The sequence below is a fragment of the Myiozetetes cayanensis genome, unplaced genomic scaffold (genome assembly GCF_022539395.1).
Source record: "Myiozetetes cayanensis isolate MyiCay16 unplaced genomic scaffold, myiCay2020 scf1, whole genome shotgun sequence".
Taxonomy (NCBI): domain Eukaryota; kingdom Metazoa; phylum Chordata; class Aves; order Passeriformes; family Tyrannidae; genus Myiozetetes; species Myiozetetes cayanensis.
The window spans coordinates 40,642,966-40,669,226 of record NW_026086604.1 but is presented as its reverse complement, the minus strand read 5'-3'; the positions used below and the strand labels follow the sequence as shown (position 1 = coordinate 40,669,226).

Here is a 26,261-nt window from a genome sequence, read left to right as displayed (position 1 = left end):
GGTTATAGGGTTGCAAGAGAGTGGGCTTTAGTCATATTAGCTTTTCACCTTGGCCCCACTTTTCATTCCTACACTTTAAAGATACAAGGACCTAAAAACGTTATTCAGGCAAAGAAAAGTTTCCAGGGTTGTTCATTAAAAAAGTAAGGAACTTGTTAGACAGCACAATACTGTCTAGGAACAGACAGTATTTCTGATAAGCTTGGAGGAGCTCAGACCAGGTGTTGTCAAGGCCGAGGCCTGATGAGCATTTCTCAGATCATAGTGAGGTCGGTGGGGTGGGGTTGGGAGGCACCACCACGGAGAGGGACTTTTCACAAGCCATAGGACAAGAGAGAATGGCTTTAAACTGAAAGAGGATTGGTTTAGATGGGATTGTAGGAAAAAATTCTTCACTGTGAGGGTGAGACACAGGCTGCCCAGAGAAGTTGTGTATGCCTCATTCCTGGGAGTGTTGAAGGCCAAACTGGATGGGGCTTTGAGCAACCCAGTCTAGTGGAAGGCGTCCCTGTCCATGGCAGGGGTGTTGGAACAAGATCTTTAAGATCCCTCCAACCCAAACCATTCTATGATTCTATGAAATGATACCTTTTTGTATCATATTATTCATTATATGTCATAAATAATTATATTTACAAGTAATTTAATTCAGCATGAGTGCTCATTTCTCGGTTTTGTTTTCTGGAGAAAATTTTATGCGAAGCAATGACCCACACTTTCTATTGTAGCACCTTATAACTGAAGTGGGGTTTTTTTGGTAAATGTAAGTGCCCACAGCTGTGTCTGTAGCGAATACCTGTATATCCAATAAAAGCCAAACCAAACCAAAGTGTGTGATGTAAATATGTATGTACCTAGCACATGTGTATGATATACGTGTGATTTATTATAGTATGTAGCTGTGTGTATTGTACCAGGGCAAGGAGGCGAAAGCTCCTGGTAATTCCATTCCTGATTCACCATTGCACTGTGATTGCTTTGGCCATGCAAAGCAATTGTAAACCTGGCTTTAGTGGGCAGTTAAAGTGGGTATACAGCTGTCTTGTGTCAAGAAACTGAGTGAAGTAGCCAATGAATTCAGCACAGAATTCCTGCTATTTTGGTGTGGTGGAAGCTGCTCCTCAGGGGGCCTTTCCAGTGAGCATCTCACTGAGAATGGAGCCAGGTGATAGTTGGAGCAATTTCTTTTTCCACAGCCCAGTACAATGAGATCCTTTAAGACTTTTCAGTGAACTTCAGCATGTCCAAATTTGATTGTTAGAGCAGTTCTGCTTCTGTCTAATCTTACTCAGAGGGAGCGAATACCACAAGCCTGTCTCCCTCCACTCTGCACAGTGGGCTGCAATGGGTTTCTGTGTTTCACTGCTGGGGTGGCTGCTTTACCATGACACCTCCCAAAGTATCTGCATCGTAATTGCAGTACAGAATAGGGCTGTGGACACTCTAATAGTGTGAGAGAGCAAAACAGGTAGGAATACCCCTGCCTACATTGCTTTTCAGTGTCTGTTTCTGAAGTGCAGTGTTCTTCCTTCCAAAGGGTAGTGCTGGAGAGCAATCGGTCCTTTTCCGCCTGGTAACTCTTCCTTTGTCTTGTTCAGCTGTTCCTCCATCAATGCTGCCAAAGACAGGCTGAGCTGTACTACAACTCAGCCCCGAGTGTCCAAGCTCTCAACTAGTGTGAAAAAAAGTTAGTGGTGCTTTTTGTTTGTTTGGTTTGGTTTTTTTTTTTAATAAAATAGGGAAAAATTACATAAAATATAATATATAGATGCAAAATAAAAATACACACAAAAGACGCTCTGCACACAATAGCTGGAAAGCAGAAGTGCAGCAGTCTTTTCCTCTGTCAGTGGGTCAGTGTGTTCTGTAAGCACTTCCATCCTGTCGGGTCCCTGGTTGGTCTCCACCTGCTAGCCGGCTCGCTCCAGAGGCAGCGCTGACCTGGCCGCTCCCTCATTTCGCTGGCGCCAGCGGCTTGATGGGCCTTGCACTTTGATTATTTGTGTTAACAGTTAATTTAGCACCATGGACACGTGTGCCAAAGCTGCCTCCACTTCCTGCAGCCTTCCAACAAATGGGACTTTTATGAGATGCCTTTCACAGCTCCCCCGCCTCCTCCAGCTCAACTCCTTTGCCTCTCTTCTCCCCCACCCCTCCCCTGCTTTCCCTTCCCACCCCGCCGTCTCAATCTCAGCTGTAATCTTTTCTACATCTTGCAGGAAAAGAGCTATTTCTGGCAGCTCTGTCTCTAACACTCGCCCCACTCAAACTGATTTAATGGAGATTTATAGACGCGAGGCTATGCAGCTCTGAGGCGCTTTCCTGAAAAGTTTTTCTGTGCCTGTGTTACGTATGGAATATATTTATTTAATGTTTGGTGTTGCATCTACACTGTCAACTGTTTGCATGACATATTCCACGTTTTTATTTTTTTTTTCTCCACAAGAATTCCAGTGAAATCCTGTTACACAGCACATTTCTGGTCCAATTCATCCCAGCTGCTAACCTTACCAAGCTAAAATCTGACACCCAGGTCCAATTTCATAAATCTTTGTGATAATACTGACTCTCGTCTAAGGCAATATGTATTTTGGCTCACAGCTACAAATAAATCCTATCGTAAGTACCTTCTTCCTAGTATGCAGCACACTGCAATGGTCCAAAAAAAAAGCAGCTTCTGTAAGAAGTTGCGGAGAAGAGAGACTATTATAATTTATCATAATTTTCCAAGTAAGCTCTCTGCTATCTTAAGAAATTATGTTCTCTAAAAATAAATGAGAAGTGTAGTGGTATATAACACCAAAACTGCTGTTTCTGCTGTTAGTCCAGCTTTGATGTAGAAAAACCCGAGCTGGTATGTAGGGGGTTATATATTTACAGTTCAATACACACAACATGTTTATTCTGTTTCATGCTTTTCTAAGTGTCCAAGTGCTAAAGTTAGCATTAAATATTTAAAACACAGCCAGATAAAAAAGGAAATGTGTTGTTAAAACTCTCATTTCATCTTTGTTGTTGAAGGGTGCTTTGCGTAAGCGCTCAAGAGGGTATGTGCTGGTGCTGGGACACCTCTGGGACTCCTGCAGCTGGCACACATCCCATCCAGTCCCACTTAGCCTCCATGCAAGACCTGGCTTTTGTGTGGACTTTCAGCCTGAGGGTTTCTTTTACTTGACACCTTTCCCATCCTTGAGCGCTGACACAAATGGAGGGTCCCCTGTCTGCTTACAGGGCCAGGAACTGGAGCATCCCCATCCTGCCAAGCGCTCCAGGTGGCTGCATTTCTGATGGCTTCAGGTGTAGGAGTCTCCTGATCTGAGCTGTTTACAGGAGCTGGGGCATAAAGCTTTTTCTCAGTGTCTCCTCTGAGTGACAATTCTTTTCCTTTGTTAGTGAAATGGAATGAGCTAAGTGTAACCTGTGAAGAGGTCGAGCACAAATCCTGTACACTCCTCATCTTCAAAACAAGCACTGTGTGAGCCATGATCCTGCCTGCTCTCCTGCCTCCTGCTTGTTTAACAAATGGTATTTTGAAATAATGCCATAGTGTATTTTTAAATATCAAATTTTGCTGTGTTTTGAAATTGCAGCTTCCCTTTGGTTGGAAAGGTTTTATCCCTGTGTTTAACATTTTGTTATTATGGTCTCTGCTAAGCTCCAGGACAGCACATTTTGGAGGTTGCTGGTGAATATCCTTTGTGTAGGCTGAGGCAGGTACTTTCCTCATGGATTTTTTTGACACCAAGGGAAAAGTTAAAAAGTAGGAAGAATACAGATATTACCATTTTGGATCAGACCAGTTGTGCCTTGAGACCATTGCTTTGCTGTGAGAGTAGCTAATCCTGGATGACAGGCTTTTTAAAAATTAAACATGCTTTGAGAATGATTATCCTGTGTAAGGGTAGCAGCACTGGAAATTAAATGGGTTTTCCAGGCTGTGCTATTGTATGGCACATTGCTTTAGACTTTTTTGGAATTTACATTTGTTCTGGTCAGTTATGGGGTTTTCACAAAAGACCTGGGAAGTGTTGAAATTGCAAGTTCGTGTTGGACCAAGTGTTGCAGTAACACGGTGTTTCAACACTGTGTACGTCATGAACCTGTAATTTCAACACTTTCTAAAGAGTCACCAGAGTGTCTCAGGCTGAACTATAACATAACTAAGTGCTCCCCCCTGAACACTCAACTATCTTTTTTTTCTTTTTTCCCCGTGGAAAATATAAGTTGAAATACCATTTGGCTGACATTAAAGAGTTTAGAATTGTTTTATTAATAATGAAGGAAAGTCAAAGTAAAGGATTACTGTAAATAGAGAAACTTGCTGACTCAAGGGGTAGCGGGAATGAGTCCTTTTGCTGGATAAGTACAATGGACTAGAGTTGCAGTTTTAATTATGGATTCACTTGTGAGGGACAAAGCTCAATTTTTACAAGCCATCTGTGGTTGTGCTTCTGCCTTATGTCATTGCACATTGGTTCTGATATCAAGTGTTAAACTCCTGCAAATGAATCTGGCTGGATCTCCCTCAGGCTCAGCCAGAGTGGGGAAGAGAGATGCAGCACAGCTTCGAATGCATTTGCAATCAACCTAGCTGCCCTGCCACAGCAACAGACCTGAGACTTACATGTTCTGGCACATGCTCTCCTTTACTAGTCTCGCTCCTCAAAGCCTCCATAACAAGCACCCAGGATGCAACCTCCCTTTAAAAGACATCTTACTAACACTGGAAAAGCCAGGGCTACCACAGCTGCAATAGTGAGAATGGACAAGACCACTTTGCCTTGTAGACATCATGGCTTTGTTTCCTCCACTGGCAGCCTGTCTGCTGAGTGACCTGATACTCCCATTCAGTGAAAAAATTCCTTGGTCCTCATACAACAGTTTTTGTGCACTGATTCAAAGTATTTTGCAACATCCCTTTATGAGGTTGAGAAAAGGAGGTACAGACCAAAGCGGTTGCTGGAAGTCCCCAACGGCAGCAGAGGACGGAGCCCCAGTAGCCAAGTTCTTACTCAGTAGCCTATTCAGTTGAGACGCTGTGTCTGTGTCACTCAGCTTCCCACCATCCTGTGAGGCAGGGCAGGCACCTGTAAGGTGAGTTCTTGATGCAAAAGCTTTGTTTTGCATTTTTCCTTATATCTACCTCACTTCAGTAACCTTTCAGAAGCATCCTCCTCCATCTCATAACCCCTGATATTCCCTCAAGATCTAAATGACCAACATTTTCTCCAAGTATAACATTTTCCTCTCTTTGTATTTATGAGATGAATTGGGAAACTTCCTGTACCATCCCTGGGAAACTGGACAACAAGCAAGACAGGAACTCCTGCATTAAAACAGCTTGTATTAAACATGCACTGGTGTGACTGTATCTGAGGGTGGGAGAAGAAGAACTACTGGGAATAGCCACGATTTCTCCTTGTTGCAGGCAATGCTGCTGAGAAAGCACAAACCAGCCACAGTGGTGAAGTCATGCAAATGCAATGCTCCCAAAGGCCACAGGAATTGTGGAAAGATTTGTGTAAATATCTCATGCATTCTTGTGCTCTAAGGTTTATGGAAACAAAAACCACAGTCACAGAGCCAATGCCACATTTGCTTGTCCCTTCCCCCTTTTGTTTCTTCTCTACAGAAAGGTTGTAGAACAGTTTATGAGCAGAAAAAAAAACCTGGAATTTTTTCTCTTTTTAGTTTTTACTATTAATATGAAAAAAAAAAAGTGGAAAAGATGGTGAGCATAAAAAGGTTAAGCAGGGTGCAAGAGAAAGGATGGCTGATTCGTGACTACCATGTGAACTTCTTTGCTTGTAAGTATGCCTGGAAAAATACATGCCACACTCATGTTCCTCCAGTCATTTCAGACAGCACATTGTCTCTGTCACCAACCAACTGGACCACCCTCTTTCCCTGCACCAGTTCATTCTGTAGATTGTCCATACAATTTGCTTACTCTCAAAGGGAAGATACTATATGTTTACCTTCCTGCTTCATTTTTGAGGTTTTATCATGCTCTCTTGAGAGGCTGACAATACCTGAGTCTAGACAAAACCAGCCCTGTTTATTCACATCCTGGCGTCATTCCTCTCTGTTGTTGAATGTACCAAGGACATTCTCCCTTTCTTCAGATGCTTTGTATCATTTCAGATAGTGGTATTGCATTAGAGAGGGACAGTCTGCATGAGGGTTGTTACGAGTAAATAGCTCAGGGGAATAATGCACCTGCTGTCAGGGGATGTGCGGGTCAGTCCTACTGCTGCTACTGGCTGCGAGCTCATAGGAGATGGTGACTGACTACACAACACTGTCAGGAGAGGAGGAGCACTCTGTCAGGTGCTTTTATTTTTCAGGTGTTAGCTACTTACGGTCCCATACTGACAAGAGAGAGAATGGCAAAAAGGCAAAAGGAGCTGGTTAGAAGAAGTGTCCTTAGTCTGCTTCAATTAACCACCCCTTTTCAAGTCTGAGGGAGCTGTACCATCATCTTCTTTCAATGTATCCACAGACCAGAGTGTGGGGAGGACGGGAGCAAAGGACCCCAGCAGGGGCTGGAAGCTGTGAAATTACTGAGAAAGAAAAAGAACAACTTGTATTGTCTCAGGGTAATAACCAGCCTGGCTGCTGGCACAGAGACTGCTGTGACCCAAAGCTTTGTTGAAAGGCAAGCATCTTTCTCAGATCACAAAACCCAATCCTTTGCTGCCTCCTCACAGTGCCACAGTACCCTGTGTGTGCCACCCCCCCCGCCCCTCTTCATCTGCTGAGGTGCATTGTTTTTTCTAAGGGGAGATTTCTATACGTAGGGCATAGAATTGGCATATAAATTGGGCAGGATGAGCTGGTGCTAATACCAGGCTAACTGCAATGGCCATGGAGCCAGGTCTTCCTTGGCCTCTTGGAGGGACATTGGCTGTGGCTCTGAGCAGCCCTAATGCTTCAGCAGGTGGCACTGTGAGTCCTGCTCACCCACTGTGGGGTTTTTCTGCTTCAAAAGGTATTTCTCTTTTGGATAAGGAACAAAGCTGAGGTTCTGACCACTTGCGGTCATTCAAAATGCCAAGGTATTTTTCAAAATTCAGGGGTGCTGGCCTAGGCTTCCCAGCCAAATTGCAGCTTGGGTAGCATCCCACCAGTCCAGAGCTACACCAGTGATTCCACTGGGATATGATTTATTTCTTCACTTCCTGTCCTAAAGGAACACCCACAAAGTCGTGAAAGTTGTGCACAGAGTACACAGTGCAAAGGAGGCTGCACTGATTGCTAGGTGAGGGTTAGAAATTGCTGGTATTTCTCGAGTGGATCTTCAGACCAGAAGTGAGCAGGAAAGAAATAGCTAAGCAGCTCCGAGTCAGGGCTGCTGCTGATATATAAAAACAAATAAGAAAGCAGACCAAATGCTCCAACACGTCAACTGTGAAACATTTATTTAAGTTAACAAACAGTTATTAAGTTAAACAATAGCACCATCCTCACTGTCTGTTGCTGCAGCCACTTATGGGTGCAAGCTTTAGCCTTTCTTTAACAGAAAGAAAAGAAAATGGGTGCTAGTTATCCTGCACTGGTCTTTTCCTATCGCCCAACTGGCAAACTCAGTAGTGGTGGTTTATTTTGTTTGGATAGATGATTTAATGTTTTAAATTCTAGTGGAGAGCATGAGAGCATCATCTTTTTTTTTTTTTTTTTTTTTTTTTTTTTTTTATGAGGACGTCCCTTGCTCACAGCACAAGATTTGGAAAGCTCCAAAGAGAGAGCACTTTCCTACCTGCTTCTAGATTCCCTCCAGCCTTTCTGGCCTCCTCCCTTCCGTGAGTGCTGCATGCGGCGGGGTGCAGCGCTCCTGACTGTTGCAGAGAACTATTTGCTTATTTTATCTCTGAAAACAAAACAAATTTCTCTGTGTTTGTTCTATTTCCTACATGATAGAATCTTTTGTTTTCACTTGCAACCTTTGCAGCTTCCAAGAATTTTTCTCCTTGTGGTTTGCTGAGATGCGCAGGGTTCAATAGTCTGCCACCAGGCCCTGGCCCAAGGTCGAGGATTCCCTCCTTTTCCTTCCCAGTATTGTCCTGCATCCTGCAAGGCCCTTCTCCTTACATTGCTGTGGCTGTCGTGACAAAGGGGACTGGCATCAGGCACGCTCCTGCTGCCACGGTGACAGCTGCTAAGCACTCGTCAAGCTCTGATGACAATAGCATGACCTCAGATACTTTATTAAGAAAGAAAAACTTGAAAGGGAGGGTACACTTAAAAGCAGACAATAACACCTCGTCTCAGTGCAATGCATTGTTTTTGCAAGCCTGGGACAGAAATGCTTTAATATAATCTTGGCTTATTCTCTCCCAGCCTCCCTCCCCATTTTATGCACAGGTTCATCCACACCCATGCTGGACTGGAGTTCACAACAGTTGCTGTGGCTGTAAACATGCAAATAGATGTTACCTACTGCTGGGCTCAATATGAAGCCAGGTATCTTATTGGCCAGACCATATTTCTAAAACTGCTGTGACACTCCCAAACTGGTTATTTCTCCGTGCTTCACTTCCTCTGGGGTGATGATGGTGTAAAATGGGAGTGGATGGTACTTTAGTCCCCATGACAAAGCCTCTTGAGCTACAGAGGTCTGGATGAAGCTGTGCTATGGATGGAGAGGGAGGCTGGGAACTGTGCTGCTGCATGGTGCTTCTCTCCCACAGGGACATGGAAGGGGAGGACCCTGGTGGGCAAGTGCCTGTGTTCAGCTGTGCCTGAGCACAGGGCTCTGCAGTTGTGGTGGCCCTGGCAGAAAACATTCGCCTGAAGCCACAGAAATTAGTAAATAGGCTTGGCAGAAGGAGGAAGTAGAGCTGGTCAGAAAAATTCTGACTAAACAAGTTTTTGTTGGAATTTACCGATTCATCAACATCAAAGCACTTTGTGGAGAGGATCCAATTTTGACAAAGTTGCTTCCAAAACCAGGCAGGGTTTGAAAACTGCCTGCCAGGCACATTTTGGAAACCTGGCTAGTTTTATGCTGATTTACACTGTCGGTTCCTTAGCTGCTCACCAATGGCTGTCTGTTAAGAAGTGTATCTTTCCTGGTGTAATGACTCTGAAGCGATTGTCTCCAAGCGAGGAGTCCTGTGGTGATCAGTGTCTGTGGCCCTGTTCATGCTGTTTGTAAAACCTCAGGCTCAGGGACATTGGCTCTGCATAGTGCTATCAACTTTTATCAGAGGTTCCTTCTTAAAACACAGAGAAATCGACTGACCTAAGAGTTGCTGCTTTCAGTTCTGGGACCTTTTAATTTGAATTTGGAAACAAAATGTCTGAGTTTCATTTCTTCTATACACATGCTCAGATAATTCCATTGATTTAAATGGAATTACTACTCAGCTGAATTTGTGTAAATCAGAGAAGTTCAGTGAATTGCTACATAGCCTTTGAAACATAACGAAACCCACAAAAATACCTAGTTATTTATACTCTCCAGTTGGAGTGAAAAGCTCTTCTTTTGTTTCTTATGGATGATACTGGTGGTAAACCTTAAAAAAAAAAAAGAGAGGAAGAAGAGGAAGAAAAAAAACTTGCTGGACCTGGTTCTTCTCAATGTGCAATTCCTCCTCTTTTATCCTTTGCAGCTGGGTTTGTGTGTGTGTGTGCGTGTATGTGAGAGACAGGGATAGAGAGAGGAAGAGCTATTTCACATTTCTCGTGATATGCTTTGTTTGGGGTTGTGATAGCTGGATTCATTGTGCATAATCTACAAGCCTTTACAGTACATTTCTTGAGCTTCTCTTCATGGGAGGAAAATTAGCTGGTGTGTTGTTTTTCGTTGTGTGGGTTTTCTTTGTTTTGTTTTTTGTTTGGTTTTTTTTTCCCCCACAGGGAAGTTTTCCAGTGTCTAGTGTGAACATACAGTACTGTAGAAGCACAGAAATATGCCATTGCTTTCAAGCTTGCCCATGTCCAGATGTGCATCCCAAGATGTGCTAGCTTTGGGGAACATAAAGCAAACTGAAAGGAACAGGATTTTACTGAAACAAACAGGATTCCACAAAAAGAAGCAGACCAATGAAAGCTGTGCAGAGAACATTTTCTTTCATAGTATCTGTGATTATGCAATTGTTCTAATGCACTGTACTGCACCATATGCCTGTCTTTTGCAGCAGACGCTTTGCTAGTTTTTTGGGTTTTTTCAATTGGACACAAGATAATCTTTTAAGTAATGTGTTTATTTTAGCTTTGTTTTTCCCACTCTCCAAGGTCTGCTAGGATTTCTCTCCTATCTTTTTTATGTGCGAATGACATTGGTTGTTATAAGGTCAGGATCAGAATTCATTGTGGGGGGCAACAGTGCTATAAGGGCTTGACATGAGATCAGAAGTAATGGTGCAGTGAACTTAAAAAAAAGGAGAAAAAAAAAAAAGTAGCAAGGCTTATGGTGCCGAAAGCTCTGGGTTTCCCATCCAGACACCATCTGTGAAGCACTTGGGGACAGTGCCTAATGTCTGAGTCATCATGTTTGGCAGTCATTTACCCAGTGGTCTGTTTCCCTGGGGGGAGTATTCATAGGGGGAGAAAAGAAATGCTAGAAGGACGGAAGATAAACTGCCCTTTAGCCCCTTGATTTATATTTGGTCAGAGTACCCCTGTTCTATTTTCTTTTACTTGGAATGTATCTTGGACATGTTGTTTCAATATGAGACAATCAGCTGGGCTCTCAGAGGAATGTCCCTGGAGACTCAAAACAGCCTCCCAGTAGGGTAATATGTTCAGCAGAATTCTAAGATGTGTTCTCCAACATCTGCAGTCTATTTGTGCCTCCAGAATATTTCCCATCAGCATTTGGGGAATCAAAAGGGCCTTTGAGAGATGGTCACCAATTCTCCACACTGCATGATAACTTGTAAAATGTTTACTTCTTTAAACTTCTACTGAGCTGGTGGTTCATTTGTTTCTTTCTTTCCTTTTTCTTTCTTTTTTTTTTTTTTTTTTGTTTGTTTGTTAAAGAAACTAACAACAGAGGGACATGAAAATACACTTTAATTTTTTTTTTTCATATGAATAGGTTCTGAATGTAGTAGTAACCTCCTGGGAAACAAGAAGGCCTAGGAGTCATCATGGACAGCACAGGGAATGTCTGTTCTGGGCATGTGATAGAAAAAAAAATACTTATTAGACTGCACATTAGAAGTGGATAGACAATAGACAATCACATGGAGAGTATTACATATTGCATCTCAGATACCATGTCTTCATTTTGATTATTTCATTTGGTTTTAGTAACCTCATGTCAAAAAAAGACACAGAACTAGAAACAATCTCCAGGCAGGGAGTGAGAATAGCAGAGAACTACATAGAACATACTCCTTGTATGAAGACATTGAAAAGATTAAGATTATTTATGCAAGAAAAGAAAAAGAATAAGAGAACATACAGCAAGTGTCACATAAGGAAAATAGATAGTATGCTGAAAGACAATTTAAACCTCCCTTTCAACCTTCCCAGTGGTACAGGAATTAGGAACGTTCAGAAACAAAAATAAATACTAATTGACACAATGTGCAATCAATCCGTGGGCATCAATTTTGCAGGATATAATTTGTACAAACAGCAGAAAGTTGGCTGAAAGACTGAGAAAAATATTGTGTACAAATAGTAAATGAAAATGTCCTTTTAGGTAAGATAAAGCCAAGTCTATCTAGCTTTACTCATCAGGGCATACAAAGGTAAGAAGAAAGATGAGCATATCACTGCAATGCTGGAAGGACAAGGGTGTGTGTGTTCTTCTGGCAAGGAGTCTCTCGATCACCTGTTGGTGTTCATGGGAAGCTGTCTGTTTGCATGACACTGATTGCTATTTAATTCTAGTGACTGAGAGCACTTACTAATTAAGAAACGGATAAAATTCTTTCCCTTTATTACTCTTCCTTGGGAACTGTAAGATTTCACATGGATGAGAGGAGGCATTTGTCCATGAAACAGTGACAATGAGAAATTACAGGCGTCTCTGCCCTACCACTACTCTTGTTGGCTGTTTGTGGAGACAGACTATCAAACTTGGTGGACCAGAAATAGGTATGTCATGGCAATCTTCATCATAAGGCAAAAGAAGCAAGCTATGGTGCTGTGCATGAAGCACATGAACTCACACCAAGCAATAAAGAAAACATCTAGGGTTTTGATTTCATTCATCTTTCTTTTTAGTTCTTTTTTTTTCCTGAGTTCCTTTTTCTGTTTCTGTTCTGTGAAAGCCAAATAAAAGCAACAAATAACCAAAAAATCCCTAAACAAACAGTTGGGACTCTGACTTGCGAAACTGTATTTGCATGTTTGTTCTGAAGAGGTTCCCATAGCCCGGCTCTGACTTTTATCTATCCCCACAGGATGTACTCCTACACTTTTTCTTCCAGGGTCCCATGCTTCCTGTGGGTGTTCCCACAGCTGCCAATTCAGACAGCTTGAGTCTGGAATAGACTTTGCACAATCCTGAAGATGCTATTCTCTCACTAAGTCAAGTGATTCCACAAAAAATATGGCAGATGTTTAGCATCAGGAATCAAAACAGCATTTTCGCACCACACAGCACATTCTTCTCTCCCTGATACCTTTAATTTCCTCTCTACAGGATATGGAGCAATTTTGCTTTTTTTGCTGCTGTTCCTGTGAACTTAGGAATCTGTGAATTATACCAGGACATTTGAATTCCCATGTAATCTTTTCTGAGAGGTAATGGGGCTTAGTTCACTAATGTCTCATGCTTCATTTTTTCCTGCCTAGAAGATAAATATGGTGTTTGAACAGAGCTAATAACACTAGATTATTTCTCATCCTTGATTTTCAACTTCTGTGATTTTCAACACCTGAAAAACAAGAGCTCCTGTATGCAATGTATGCTTCAGAATAAGAGTAATAATGGGCCAGAAATATCTAAATGATATTAATTGTTTCTGCAGTGGGGTCTCTAGGCCTTGGAGCTAAAGAAAGTCAGATTCACTGATGCTGGAGATGAACATACCCAGTTACATCAACAGGTAGATTCTAATTGAGATTCCAGTTACCTATGGCCTTAGATTATCCTGTGGCATTTTCTTAAGGTGATCTAGCATCCTTTTGGGTGGTCTCACGGAGCTGTGTATATGGACCTCTTGACCAGACTTTTCAATGGCCCAACATGAGCATTGTGCTGAGCCCTGCTCACACCATTCCTCACCTTGTCTCTGGAGTCCCTCAGTACCGTCTAGAGCAAGGCTTGCTGCAATACTGTATTGCCTACTGAAAAATATCTAAGTACAATTACGAATTTCAAGGTAAAAAAAAAAAAAAAAAAAGTTGGAAAAAGCTGTGCCTACCAGTATGGATTTTAAGCAGCGAAGAGGAATTAATTAATTTGCAGTCTGATTCTCTGTCACAGAGACCTTGGGCTTTCCACACATCTTGGGTTTAGCACTGTGACACACTGTGTTAAAGCATGAGACATAAAAAAATGAACACATTGTCTAACAGAAGATAAAAGAACTGCATGGCTGTCACATAAATTATTTGAGCCAGTAATTAAATTACTTTCTTTACCCCCCATTCACTAAATTACTTCATCAAGAAATTGCAAGCTCTTTCTCTACTCATGATGGGTCTGAAACCAAAATAAATATGAGGTACATTACAAACCCATCACTATGTGCAATGCTGTTACTAGTCTTTATTTTTACTAAGAATTTACACTACGCTGCCTGTGTGAAGCAAATGTTTAAAGGAAGGTACAGAATTTGTGCAGAATTGTCCTTTCTATTTTTTAGCGTAGCTTGAAGATAAGAATTATCTGAAAACTTTTAAACTCAGCATTTTTTAACAATTTAACGTTATCCCAGAAAAAACGCCCACTTTATCTGCAGATATTCAATTTTGCTTTAGAAGATTTAACATTTTCTGTAGACTATAGGACTTGAAAAGCTTTACAGAAATATTTGGTCTTTTGCCCATTTTTGAGAAGGAGGGGATGGGACATTTTCAGACAGCTATGCAAAATAAGCCCCTTTTACACCAAACCCTTAACATAAACATATCATGCATAAGCTTAGCAGCTGCATAGAAGTCAGCAGAGAGAGTGGAAAGGCTTTTGAACTCGTAGTTCCACACTGGACAGACCTGCAGTGTTAGTACTGGTGGCGGATGAGGGATAGACAAGACCAAGCATACTTTTGAGGTTTGTAATTCTGCCTTATATGGCTTCCCCTCCAACATCTGGAGCTGGGGCAGAGGTGCTACACAAACCTGCATGACAGATTTCCTACCCAAGGCTTCCCATATGTGATGGGCAGCCTAAACCGTCTTTGTTGGTTTAGTGGTAGACTTGGCAGTGCTGGGTTAATGGTTGGACTCAATGATCTTAAAGGTTGTTTCCCACCTAAATGGTTCTATCATTTTATGATTCTGTGTGTCTTTGACCATCCAGAGAAGAATGACTGCAATTTTTATCAAGCAGAGTAACAAAAGGGCAGCAATGTTTCAGGAAGAAAACATTCAGTGCTTGGCCTGAATATTGCAGAAATCCCTGCATATTTTACCAGACACTTGCTGCATTCTTTCAAGTTTCTTAGATATGTCTCTAGCAGCAATGCCATGGACAGTGAGTGTGTCATAAAATGTGAGCATCCTGGAGGAGAATGCAGGTCCTGCCTCTGTACAGCTTCCTTCCCCACAGCTCTGTTTTTCCCTTCCCACTTCCCAGGAAAGAAATCTGTGAAAGCTGGGGTGAATTTTAAAAGCTGAACTGCTAACCTCAAATCCCAACAGCAGTACCAGTACCCTGATTGAAAATTACATTTTTAACACCTGAGATCCCATGCAGGTGGGGAAGTATGTGTGTTAAATTTTGTGTAATTCATCTGTGCCCCTCCTGGTGTCTGGCTACTGGTGATGTTCTCTGTAGTGTTTCCACATGTACAGAAGTCTTCTTGACATAGCATTTCTTTATTTACTATTAGTTTTTTAATGAAAATGATTGCATTTGCATTGATCTTACTACATAATCAGTCACTATCCAATGATCACTCTTCCATGATAGGACTGATAAACAGGACTCTCATCACCAAGAGAAGGTTACCAAGGACTCCAGAAATTCCATAAAGTCCAGACAGTTTATAACATTTTAGAAATCCATTTCTTTCTGTAAGAAAGCTTTCCCAAGCTGTTTCTTTACTTTTTCTGCTCAAGGTTAAAAGGAGGACTAAGGGCAGGTATTACACTTCATTCTATACATTATTCTAGTCTTTAAGATTTCTAAGAAAGTTTTCACTTTTGAAAATTCAATGCACTAGAGAGGCAATAGGAGTTCTACTCCAGTGTACTCTATTCACACACTATGCTTTTGTTTTTCAGATGCCTTATATGAGTTTGCTAGAGGCAGAAGGAGCCACAAAGGACCTTTTTCAGAGGCAGAGATTGCAGATGACCTCATGCTAAGGAGAGAGGATGCAAAGCACAAAGCTTCTGAGGTACCCATGCAGCACCACGTGGAACTTTGGCAGGTTTGTGGTACTTCTGTTCTGATTTTCAGTATGGAAGATCTATATCCCTGGAATTTCCTGTCAAAATAAACATTGTAAAGCACATGTTATTACAGACACAGTTCTGGACTCGGTAAAAATTAGGTGCATGTATTTCAAATCAGCTTTTCTTTCAGTACAAACTTTTCAGGATCCAAAGAAATACAACTATATTCTTAAATTTTCACTATTCTCTACAAGATAATTTTTCAATAGTCAGTAGGCATCACAGTTTTCTTATGTTGAAACTGTAGCCACCTAAGTTGATTATTGATTAAATTCTTCTGGACAGTCATCCGTTTTAATAGATATGTCAGAAAAAATAATTCACAATACATTCTATATTGGGCATTAGGATAAATGCACCTTCAGTCTTCTTTATGTTTTAAATACAGCAGTTGTTTCTTTCCTGCTCTTCTCCAAAGAAAGTCTTTAACGTGTTGACAAACTGGCACTTTAGCTAATGTTCATGGTTCTTGCAGGTGGACATGAGGAAGGGAACTTTATCTGGCCTGGACCATACAGCAGTTACAATAATGTCTAGTTTTAGTAGACAGTAATATTGGGAATAGGCCCTTAGTAATAAACTCTGATAGTTATTTGCTGATCAGAAGGGCTATAGTGGCTGCTAATTCCAACCTTGTGTTGGATATGGTGCCAAGTATGTATTCTCGGTTATTAGTCCAGAAGGCATTGGTTTCCAAAAGATAAAAGCTCTTCCAGTAAATTCAGTTGTGAGACTGGTGCCTAAGACTAATGGCACCAGACATCAGATTAAAAAAGCTCTGGTACTCCTCTTCCTCATTCATCATTTGGATGATGAATAGGGGGTATTGACTAACATATCCTTGGAAGAAAGTAATTCAGGGAACACAAACTCAGTGAACTATTTGTTGAGTTTGGTTGATCTACGTGGGGATCAGTCACGAACTAGCAAGGCAGTGGTTTTTACATTTTACAAGATGGGAAAAAAGAGTAAATATTACTAAATAGCTATGATGTCATCGAAAGGGCAAAAGGTTATGAAAAGTATTGGCTTGAGGAAAGAGTCATGTATACAGAGGGATGGAAACACTTGGCTAATAAGTGTGTGGCATTCCATGGTTGTGATATCAGAATTCCCAATACCATCCTGTTTCCCCTTTCTGAACTCTTCAGAAAATGCCTAAATTTCCCAAAACGAAAGAGAAAATCAAATAGAAAAGATAACTCCCTGTAAGTAGGAAAAGCTTCTGTACTAGAGAACTGCACTGCTATTCAGTTGCATGGACATGGTCTCATGAGTGCAGGTTAATATTTAAGGACTCCAAAGAGATCTCTGCTTTTTCTTTGGATTTTTCAATATATTTTTCTCTGGTATTTGGGCTGGACCAAATAAGAAGGCCTATGGTGCTTTAACACAAAGGAATGAAACCTCAATGACTTCATTTCTGCCCTGTTTACTGCCAGCAATGAATTTTATTGTGTATTTTTAATCACCAAATTCCTTAATACTCTATATTTTAAGTAAAAGATCTTGTGGCTTTATTTTGTAGATATGCTCTGGCTGGGTATGTGTCTGCTAGGATTAGCTGTGAGGCCTATTTCGTGCAGCGTATACTGTAAAATATGCTGCTGTCTCCATCTGGTTGCTCTGAATCTTGATGTGCAACCCTCAAAGGAGACCTTGGACATAGCATTTAATCCCTTTGTGTCTCTTGTCTCTTCTGAACTTCAGTCTTCTTGTAGCAGCCTTGTAGAGAACTGCTCTTCTTATTAGGCAGAAACAAGGGATTTTGCAAGTTGTCTTTTTCAGTTATAGTATGTTTGTTTGAATTAATTTGCCTTGGATAGTATTATTGGATGGTGATGGGACTACAGAAAGTGCTTTACCTACTGTAAGCCTTCCATATAATGTGAAAAGTTTGTAGGTTGGAGAGCCTCAGAGAGGTAGTCTTCTATGTCCTGACTGTCATCAAGTAAATCCATGCCTGTTCTCATTCAAGCTTGTATAGAAAAAAGCATCTAAAAATATTAAAAATGTTTTTGAATTCAGTACATTTATGTGGATGGGAAATTATGCTCTGTTGACATGGATTGACATGCTGTGGCTCTGTTTACTGCCTAAGATTAAGAGGTTTTCCCTTACAGTCATTTATCCTGTTTGCTTAATGCCACTTCTCAATATTCCACTCACTCATTTTGGAATTTCTCAGCCATTGTCTGTTCCTCTGAAATGCCAGTGAGCCTTGACAAAAGAAAAAATCCCACAAACGAGTACTAGTTTTACCAAGCTTTATATCTGAGAATCATCAGTTCTGCCATTCCAGCCACCTGCTGCCTGGTGTGGCACTGAGAACATCTATCTAACCCTCGGCCCCTGAGGGTTCTTGGTTCACACAGCTGCAGTGTAAATTCCTCTTCAGGCAGTCCAGCAGTGCAGGCTGCCAAGGTTCATCTCCTGTGTGCTAACCTACAGGGCCTCTGTGTGTGAGAAACACGAAAGTATGACCCTTTTCCAATGGATGATCTAAGGAAAATTACATAAATGAAAATACAGAAGAGTCCGGTCATCTGTAGTTATAAATAACTTCTGTTGTTTGGTCAGCTGGAGTCACACAAACATGCTATTGTTAGGGCCCACAAATGTATACATACAGATTTTGAAATGGTAATAATGTAGAAAATGAAAGGAGTTATTAACCAGATAAATGCTTGGTTTCTGTCTTACTCTGGCAATCTAACAGATAGGCATATAAAGACCTACAGTGCTATCGATAACTTGGCCTGAGGCCTTCATAAGATGCCTAGCTTTGCCAGAGTGGAGGGCTGATTTGACTGACTGACTTGCTAAAGACAAGCATTCAAACTTCTGCAAAGGCCAGGCACAGTTCTTCCTCTCCTTTTAGGGATAGGAGTTGGATTAGTGTCGGGAAGTGGAGCAGGGAAGAGTGAGAACACCAAAAATCATCCTTACAGGAGAAGGAGGAAACTTAAAGAGCCATGCATCTCAGGTCATCTTTTCCCTCTGTTTCCCCCACCCTTCTTGTGAACAATAAGTCCATTTGCTATCTCCTTTTCCATCCTTCTGCTTCCCTCCATGCAACACTTGGCCTGGGAAAATGGTGAAGGAGGTTGCTTGTAGTAGTACCCACAGCAAACATGAGGGTGGAGGTCCTTTGTAGCCTTGGCCAGGGAAGGGCTTGGAAGAGACTGCTTATATCCACCAGCTTTCTAGTCTGGAAGGTGTGGTGTGACGAAAGCCAAGGGAGTGAGCTAGGGCTGTGTTAATGGGCCAAGCTGGTGTCTGGGTGAGGGAACTGCTAAACTTGAGTGATGGACAGGCCTTAGGTGCAGGCTCTGCAACAATTGCTTATCAGACTGGGAAGAACTTTTGGTCTGGCAAGATGTCACCTAATGCAAGAATTTCAAACGTTGCAATACTGTGTTCAAAACTTCTCAGATGTGCTGCACTGTGTGGTGCCACATGCTCTAATAAAGCATGCTGCCTGTACCTCACCTTGATGCAGCCTTTTGTGCCTGAAGGCAAAAAAGACACTCCTGATTGCTTCCTAAGAACTGAGAGACAGAGCTGGATGTTGAATAAAAGATAGCTGGGAAGCTTAACAAGAACCTGAGGAGACAAGAAGGCTGCCTTTTTAGAAAGGGGCAAGATAGAGAGAATAAGCAGATTTGGCCCCAGGCAATTTATATTTGTTCCTCTTCCCTTCTGCCTTGTTCAAATATTACTCTGCTCTCTTAATTTTTGGCATTTCTGCCCTTGCCTTGCAGACCTGTGAAGTGGGAAGTCAAGCAGGCAGCCTAAAGGCACCACAGCCAGAAGAGAAACAGGAGGAGGATGTGGAAATAATTGGAAATCCCTGGGTTCCAGAAAGTCAGCAGAGAACATGCCAGCACCCTTAAGCTAAGGAGGGACCTGGAAGAGGGTGCAGTTTGCATATTTGGAAGGAGAGAGGGAAGTGCATGTTAATAAGGCAGTGTGAAGGTCTGTGAACTGCAGCAGAGGCATTCAAGGTGGGAACCACACCCTGTCTCTAATTCCCTCATCTAATCTGGCTGCAGCAGGAGCCCACACGGAAAATCTCTTTCAATCCCCTTACTGTCATCCGGCTCCACACCACTTTTGGGCTCTGCAAATGGCTAAAATGTGAAGCATGGGTGGTTTGTGTGTGCTGTGTTTCGTGTCAGGTTATAAAGCTTTGAAGTTGAAAACTTGTTTTTAAAAGAAATTTCCTCATGTTATGAAGAACAAAGCAGAAAATTTGCTACCTGAAACAGCCCCTGTAACAGTTAATTATCAAATGCAAATGGCTTATTGGAGTAATTCAGGAAAAAAACCAAACAACTTCTTAAGAAAAAGGCTGTACATTTAAAAGATTTATATTCTTCACCCTTGAGAACAGTGCACAAGCAATATGGATGTTCCCAGCTCTGCTGGCTGCCGTGCAGCCTGATGGTTTTTGTCACACTCTGGCAGTGGCAGGGAAATCTGCTCTAGGCCAAGCAGAAGAGTTTTAGCTTGTTCTGGAGGACACTTAGCTGGAACAAGGAAGCTCCTTTATAGCCCAAGACTTCAACAGGTTATTTCATATGTCAGTTCAGCCAGTGCAGAGGGAGTGAAGATCACCCTCAAATGCCCCTTCTTGGAAAGTCCTTTGAAATGGGGGGACTTCCCAGCTTTAGAGTACTGCCAAAACATCCTACTTCTGCAAACTCTTCTAGAAGAAATATTTTTTAGGACTGTGTGCATTTCCTTGGGATATTTGTCTGGGAAAACTTAGGATAATTTCTTTAATCATGCATTGTGGCTGGGGCAGGGGGAACTGGGGAGCCACATGACCCCTCTTTCATGTATTTGTCTGCCTGTCCTTTGTGGCTGTGTAGGATGGGGGCGGAATCCATCCTCTACCAATGTGCCACTGTAGGCTTAAACAGCCCAATGAACCATTCTGTTTGCCCTCAGGCTCCTTCAGCTTACTTGAAATCAAGCAACAGAGCCACTCTCCTGCATGGAGGCTGCTCAGCAGGAGAAACAGGGAAGAGGCAGCAGCTGCTTAGAGCTTCCCCCTTTTGCATCCAAACTGCTTGCTGGCCCTGAGGTGCAGGGAGGGGGGAAAGGGTGATGGGAGGCAGCTGGGGAATGTGATGCCCTCTATATCCTTCCTGTAGTGACAAGCCTTATTCAAACACTTCAGTTTAAAAAGCTAAGTGCAGCTTCAGGAGAATGCTTTCAATTCATAATCAAATATGGGGCAATAACAGATGGATAAAACAAACAAATGTGGGGGAGGATGAGGTACATACTCAAACACTCTGGAGTGTGTTCTGGGAAGAAGACACCCACTTTCTACATGTTATTTCTAATTCAGGGAAATCTATGGGCGAGTGAACTTTGGGACCTTCTTCACTGTGCTCAGAAAAGTCATTGCTGGAAGAAACACCTCTATTTTTTTGTTAACTTTTTTTTTTATTGTGGAAAAAGTTCTCATGTCCTTTTCAGGCTTTGAAGCTCTTCCTATCCCTGCTGTATTACTCCTCTCCTTCTTACATGAGGAAGCTGAGCAAGTAGCTTGGCTTTCTGACCAGCACTAATACTACCCTGTCACTTTGCCAGGAGATGCAGCCTGTTGAGTGGAGCACTGGCACAGCAACCCTAACGTGCATTAGCGCTCCGTGGGCCTCCCTGTGTTACACTCCTCACAATGGCTGCTCTGCAAGCTCTGTGTGGGGCTTTCCTCTGCGCTGGTGCACTGGGTTACGCCTGCACGGGTAGAGCCAACTCCATTGTTTTGCGGGTGATGATAATACATAGGTTCTTCCAGCAAAGAAAGCCTCCAGGCAAGCTGGGAGGCTGCTCAAAGCACAGCAGGTCAGTCGCCAGACAAACAGCAGAAGGAATCTATAATGATTTACTGTCTTAATGTGGCCTGGGTTCCTATGGCTCGGGACTGCACGTGAGATTTAAAGCCTGCAGCAGACATGGGGACATTGATAGTAAATGAAGGACCCGAAAAAAATCTTTTAGGATGAACTTTCTCAGTTCAATCTTCTTAGTCAGTATGGGGTTACTAAGCAAAGTGGAAGGATTTCTGCAATTGGCAGGTCTGTGCAATGGTAGCTGTAAGTAAGCATCATCATCTTTGAAGTCACATTTTTAACTTCATGGGGAAATGGCACATATATTATAAGAGCAGAATTTCCCTTCTACTGTCTGTGCAGTCAGAGATCCCTGACTTTTAATTTTTTTGTCAAATGTAATTAGTTTCTGCCACCTGCCAGCCAGCCACAGATGCAATATCCTACAAATAGTGAAGTAAAGGACAGAACAAAGTGTAGTAATTTTGAGGAAATGAAAATATACATTTCAAATCAACAGCAGCAGTTTAATTCTAGAAACCATGACAAAATGCATTTTATTTTTTCCCCCGAGTTCAGTTTTGGAGTCTTGTTTTGAAAGCAGAACATTTTCTTGGCATGCCTCTACTGATTTCTTAGATGTGCCAGTGGAAGAAACATCATGCTTCTGTGTCTTCAGCTTCTTTGTAATAAGATCCAGTTAAACAACTAAAGACATTAAGAATTCATTCGAGCATTTCAATGTTGCAGTCAATGAGACCTGTTGTTTATCAAAGCATTTCCAGCCAAATAAAATGTCTTTAAAAAAAAAAAAAAATATAGTGGAAGACATTTGTTCTGAATGCTTTGCATAAAATTAATTTTATATTTATATGTAAATTATTTTACACTTCTCTAATGCAGCAGTAGGTGATGTTAGGTAATAGGGCAGATCTGTGAGAACACATCTCAGCTTCAACTGCCGAATTCCCCTTTAGGTCAAACAGCACAGGTGAATTACATCACAGTACTGTTGCAGCAATCAGCAATAAAAGAAGTTAATTGAAAATGCTTCATTATTATCTTCATCATGAAGCATTTTTAGGGTACCTAGAGGTCTACAAGTGAAAATATGGTGAGCCAAATTCTGCTCCACTTTCCTACTGGCGTCTCAGAAAGAAGAACTTTGGTGATCCATTCAAACTACCACACCCCAAATTATTCTGATTCTTACTTCTGAAACTACCAGAAACATAGGAACCTTTGGATAAACTGAAATTGTATTGTCGAGACAGATGTGCCACAAGAAAATAACATGTCAAGTCTCATTTTGAGAACACCAAATTGTGTTCTCTATAGACTTCTTAGGAAGCAGCAAATTAACTGATATTTAATTTCTGTTCAGCTGAATGGAATGTGACCAAAACAAGTGCTGAAGTAGCTGATGCAGTTTCTTGTCATCCATAAACTTGCACAAGTTTAACTTCAAAAGCTGCTATCATGGAAATAGCTCTGTTCAGTGTGATTTCAGTTCTGCCTCTCAGTGTGGTTACTGAGAATGCTATCAGGGAATCTGAAGCTAACCACAATGTCTCAGTACAATAAAAATTGAGCCAATGCATTAGATCTGCATGACCTTTCACTGGAATCTAAATTGGAGGTGACAGCAAACCTGACAATTAAGACTCACGTTGGTGAGGAAAAATCATATGAGGCTTGCTGCTGTTCCCATCAATCTAAATACAGTAGGGTCTGGTATTTTTGTTTGAAGGATTGTGTTATTTTCTAAACCTACCTGAAAGGGTAATGGACATTTATATTTGGAAGACTAGGGACACATTTGAATTTATGAGATTTCAGTATTTTAAGATTTAAATGAGTATTTAAAATGTATGCTTATCTTATGATATAAAATCTGTGGTTAAACTTTGTACATAATGTTTCTCCAGATGTTTACATACATGAGCCAAACTGAGAAGAAGATTGTCAAATAATTTGATACCCAGCTTGGGAGAAAACCTTGGTTGAAATATTTTCTGAGCTGTGAGTCTTTTAAAAGAGTGATCTTAAGTGCACAGTATTTTTCAATGGAAGTCTGAAAAGGCTTTGTAGTGTTACAAGAACATACTATATACACACATATTAAATATCTACTCTTAAACCTCCTAGGAAAGATATATAAAAAGTACTACTTTGAAGAGTGTGAATTATCACCAGCAGAACGTGCTCAATTATCTGCATTTTTCCCTTGCATTTAGAAATTTATTCTTGTCAGAAGTACAGAAGCTACCAAAGCTTCCTTTTCTTGTAAGGATGTGCCTGACCTTATCTTCTATAATAAGCTCTATTTTGGCTAAAGCTCTGTTTATGTAGGAATGCAGGCATAATTAAATGCTGACAGCAAGAGGTCTATTTGGGTGAAATCTGAATGAATATCTTATAGTAATGTGGTTAACAAACCTTGTAAAAATAAAAAAGAGAAGCTGCACCCTCACATATTGGGCAGTGTTGGTAGAGGAGGCTTATAATATCCTGGAGTGGAGGTGTGTAAACAACGAGGGGGCAGTGTTAGGTTTTTGGTGTTGACAGCAACATAAACAGCATGAAGAAGCCTTCTAAACAAAATCTCTAGGTGATCAGCAGAGCCAACCCACCACAGGCCTGCAGAGCTGCTGAGAAGGCAAGATGCATTTCTAGAGGATTCCTGTGTGTTACCAGCAGTAGGGAAGGAGAGGAAGACGTGTTGTGAGGTGATATTCAGTAATGGGGCTGTGAACAAGTGTGACCCCCAAAGGCAGAGCGGATGTGGAAGCTGTAGACACATCAAAGGGCTCTTAGCAACACCAGATCTTCTGCTGCCCTAAATATCAGAAAAGGAAGAAGTAGCCCCACTAAAATTTATCAAAACATTAGACTTTCTCTGTCATGAAGAAAAGCAGAGCAAGTGAGATCCTGACCCTGCTAAAATCCATAAGGATGTTATAGCTCATTTAAGAGAATGGTAAAATACTAACATACCCTTTTCGAAGTCTCTCTAGCCCAAGCTGCTTGTGTGGTTTTTGAGGGCACAGAAAGGGATGAATACTTGTCTGTCCATCTTTCTCCTTTTTTAAAAATTCTCCCCTTGCCTGTTCTGTTGCAGTCAAGAACCATTTTGTGTTATTGAAGTCACCCATGGATGCTTAAAAGCAGTGCTGCAAGAAGGAAATGCTGATTTATGCAATGTTGTGGATCTTCCTAAGAAAGGAGAGTGAGCCTAGGTACCTTCTTTTTTATGTCACAGGCCATGAAAAGTAGCGCTAAGTGAGATATGAAGTGCCCTGAACAGATGCAGCTGTTGTGTTTGACTGTGATAAATGGTGGAAAAGCATGTCAAATCTTCCTGTAGGAATGTGTTTATTGGTTGAAGTGTTACGTCGGAACATACCATTTTTTACTGGTAAGTTTAAATAGAGAATACATATATATTTATAGCAAATACTTAAATAGGGGGTTATATTTGGTTTTGCTCTTATTAATGCACTTATTCACTGTTGCCAATACTTTAAAATCTATCTGTATAAAGTTGGGCATTTACATCCAGATTTCAATTTACAAATAAGTGATCTCATTTTCCAAAGTACTGAGAGACTAAGACACTTCTTGAAAAATAATTGTATGAGCATCAAGTGAAGTGTTGACAGGATTGCATGCAGATAGATGTGATCACAGTTGCTCATACAGAAACCGTATGCATTCCAGATTCCATTCCAGAAACTGTATAGGTGCAGTGATGCAGTGCTAATGTGCTGTGTCTCAGCAGCAATAGCTTGCTAGTGACTGACAGATGGGATAGGAACAGAAGAAGAAACTGTTTTCAGAAAATTCTTTGGTTATGGTATTTCAAATTTCTTTCTAGCTGCCATTAAACCTACTAAATGTTAGTGAAGTATTTAATAGTGTATTTTATATCACTGCCTTTATTCAGATTGTAGTGCAGTGGATTAAATTTAGAAAACTATACAAGCTTGTCCTTTTGTTGTAGTTGACTGATAGCAGTAATTTGTCACTGTTTCCATCATGGGCCACATGATTAAGATCAGAGTCAAGAACACAACTGTGCAGATCTCAACCACTGGGACCATTGCTGTGCACTGAGATAACCAAAAAAGGTAGAGACTGAAAGAAGACAGTGTGATTTGAAATTAATCAAGATGTAACAACTCCCTTCTGTAGGCTGTGGTTGGGAATTCTCAGCTGAACTGAGTGTGCCAATGACTGATTCACAATTGCTGGCCTGTTCCTTCTCTGACCTAACACTGTGCTCTTCTCACAGCTGCCGAGTTGCTGATAAATCCTCTGAAGCCTAAAACCTTGGGTTGCCTGAGGTTAACGGAGCCCTGAAAGTTTGCACCAGTTGAAGATCAGTCCCTGGGTGTCCAGAACCCTACAGGGAGCGTTCTTTTCTAATGAGCAAGATGTTTGGGGGAACTGCAGGGACTGTGATCTGAGGATACTGGGGTGAAACAACAGCCAAACCCAAATGTTAGTTTCTTTAGTAGCAGCTAACACATTTCCTGACTGCTGTCTTGTCCATGTAACTTGAAAAGAATTTTGAATGAGTCTGTGGCAGAATAAACTAGTTAATGAGATCATGGGAGAGGACTTTTTTTCCTTGATGGTCATCCATTCTCTTGTCTGGTGGTAATAAATACACGACAACCACAAGTAGTGGAAGAGCTTATCTTTACCAGCAGTGCTGGACCCCAGGCTTTCTTTTGCATGGGTCAATGAAGTACAGAGGCCATACTGTATTTCAGAGGAAGAATAGGCAGGCTGAGAGGACAACATTGTTTCTCCCTTCCAGGTTGGGCTTTTGCAGTGTTTTCGAAAAATATTTAAGCTCTCTGTAGCGTATTTCAGTTA

At 41.4% G+C, this 26,261-nt stretch overlaps 1 protein-coding gene across 2 annotated transcripts in view; it reads left to right on the top strand.

The window, feature by feature from the left end:
• LOC126646893 (uncharacterized) overlaps positions 1 to 25,987 on the top strand; it is a 137,988-nt gene extending 112,001 nt beyond the window's left edge. Inside the window, exons 4-7 of one of the 2 annotated variants that reach the window (XM_050328586.1) lie at positions 15,355 to 15,503; positions 19,293 to 19,535; positions 24,640 to 24,795; positions 25,672 to 25,987. In XM_050328586.1, the coding sequence (XP_050184543.1) occupies positions 15,355 to 15,503; positions 19,293 to 19,424 (281 nt within the window). In that variant the 3' untranslated portion in view covers positions 19,425 to 19,535; positions 24,640 to 24,795; positions 25,672 to 25,987. The remainder of the gene's footprint in view (positions 1 to 15,354; positions 15,504 to 19,292; positions 19,536 to 24,639; positions 24,796 to 25,671) is intronic. The other variant, XR_007630457.1, reaches the window with a different exon arrangement.
• Positions 25,988 to 26,261: the final 274 nt, after the last annotated feature.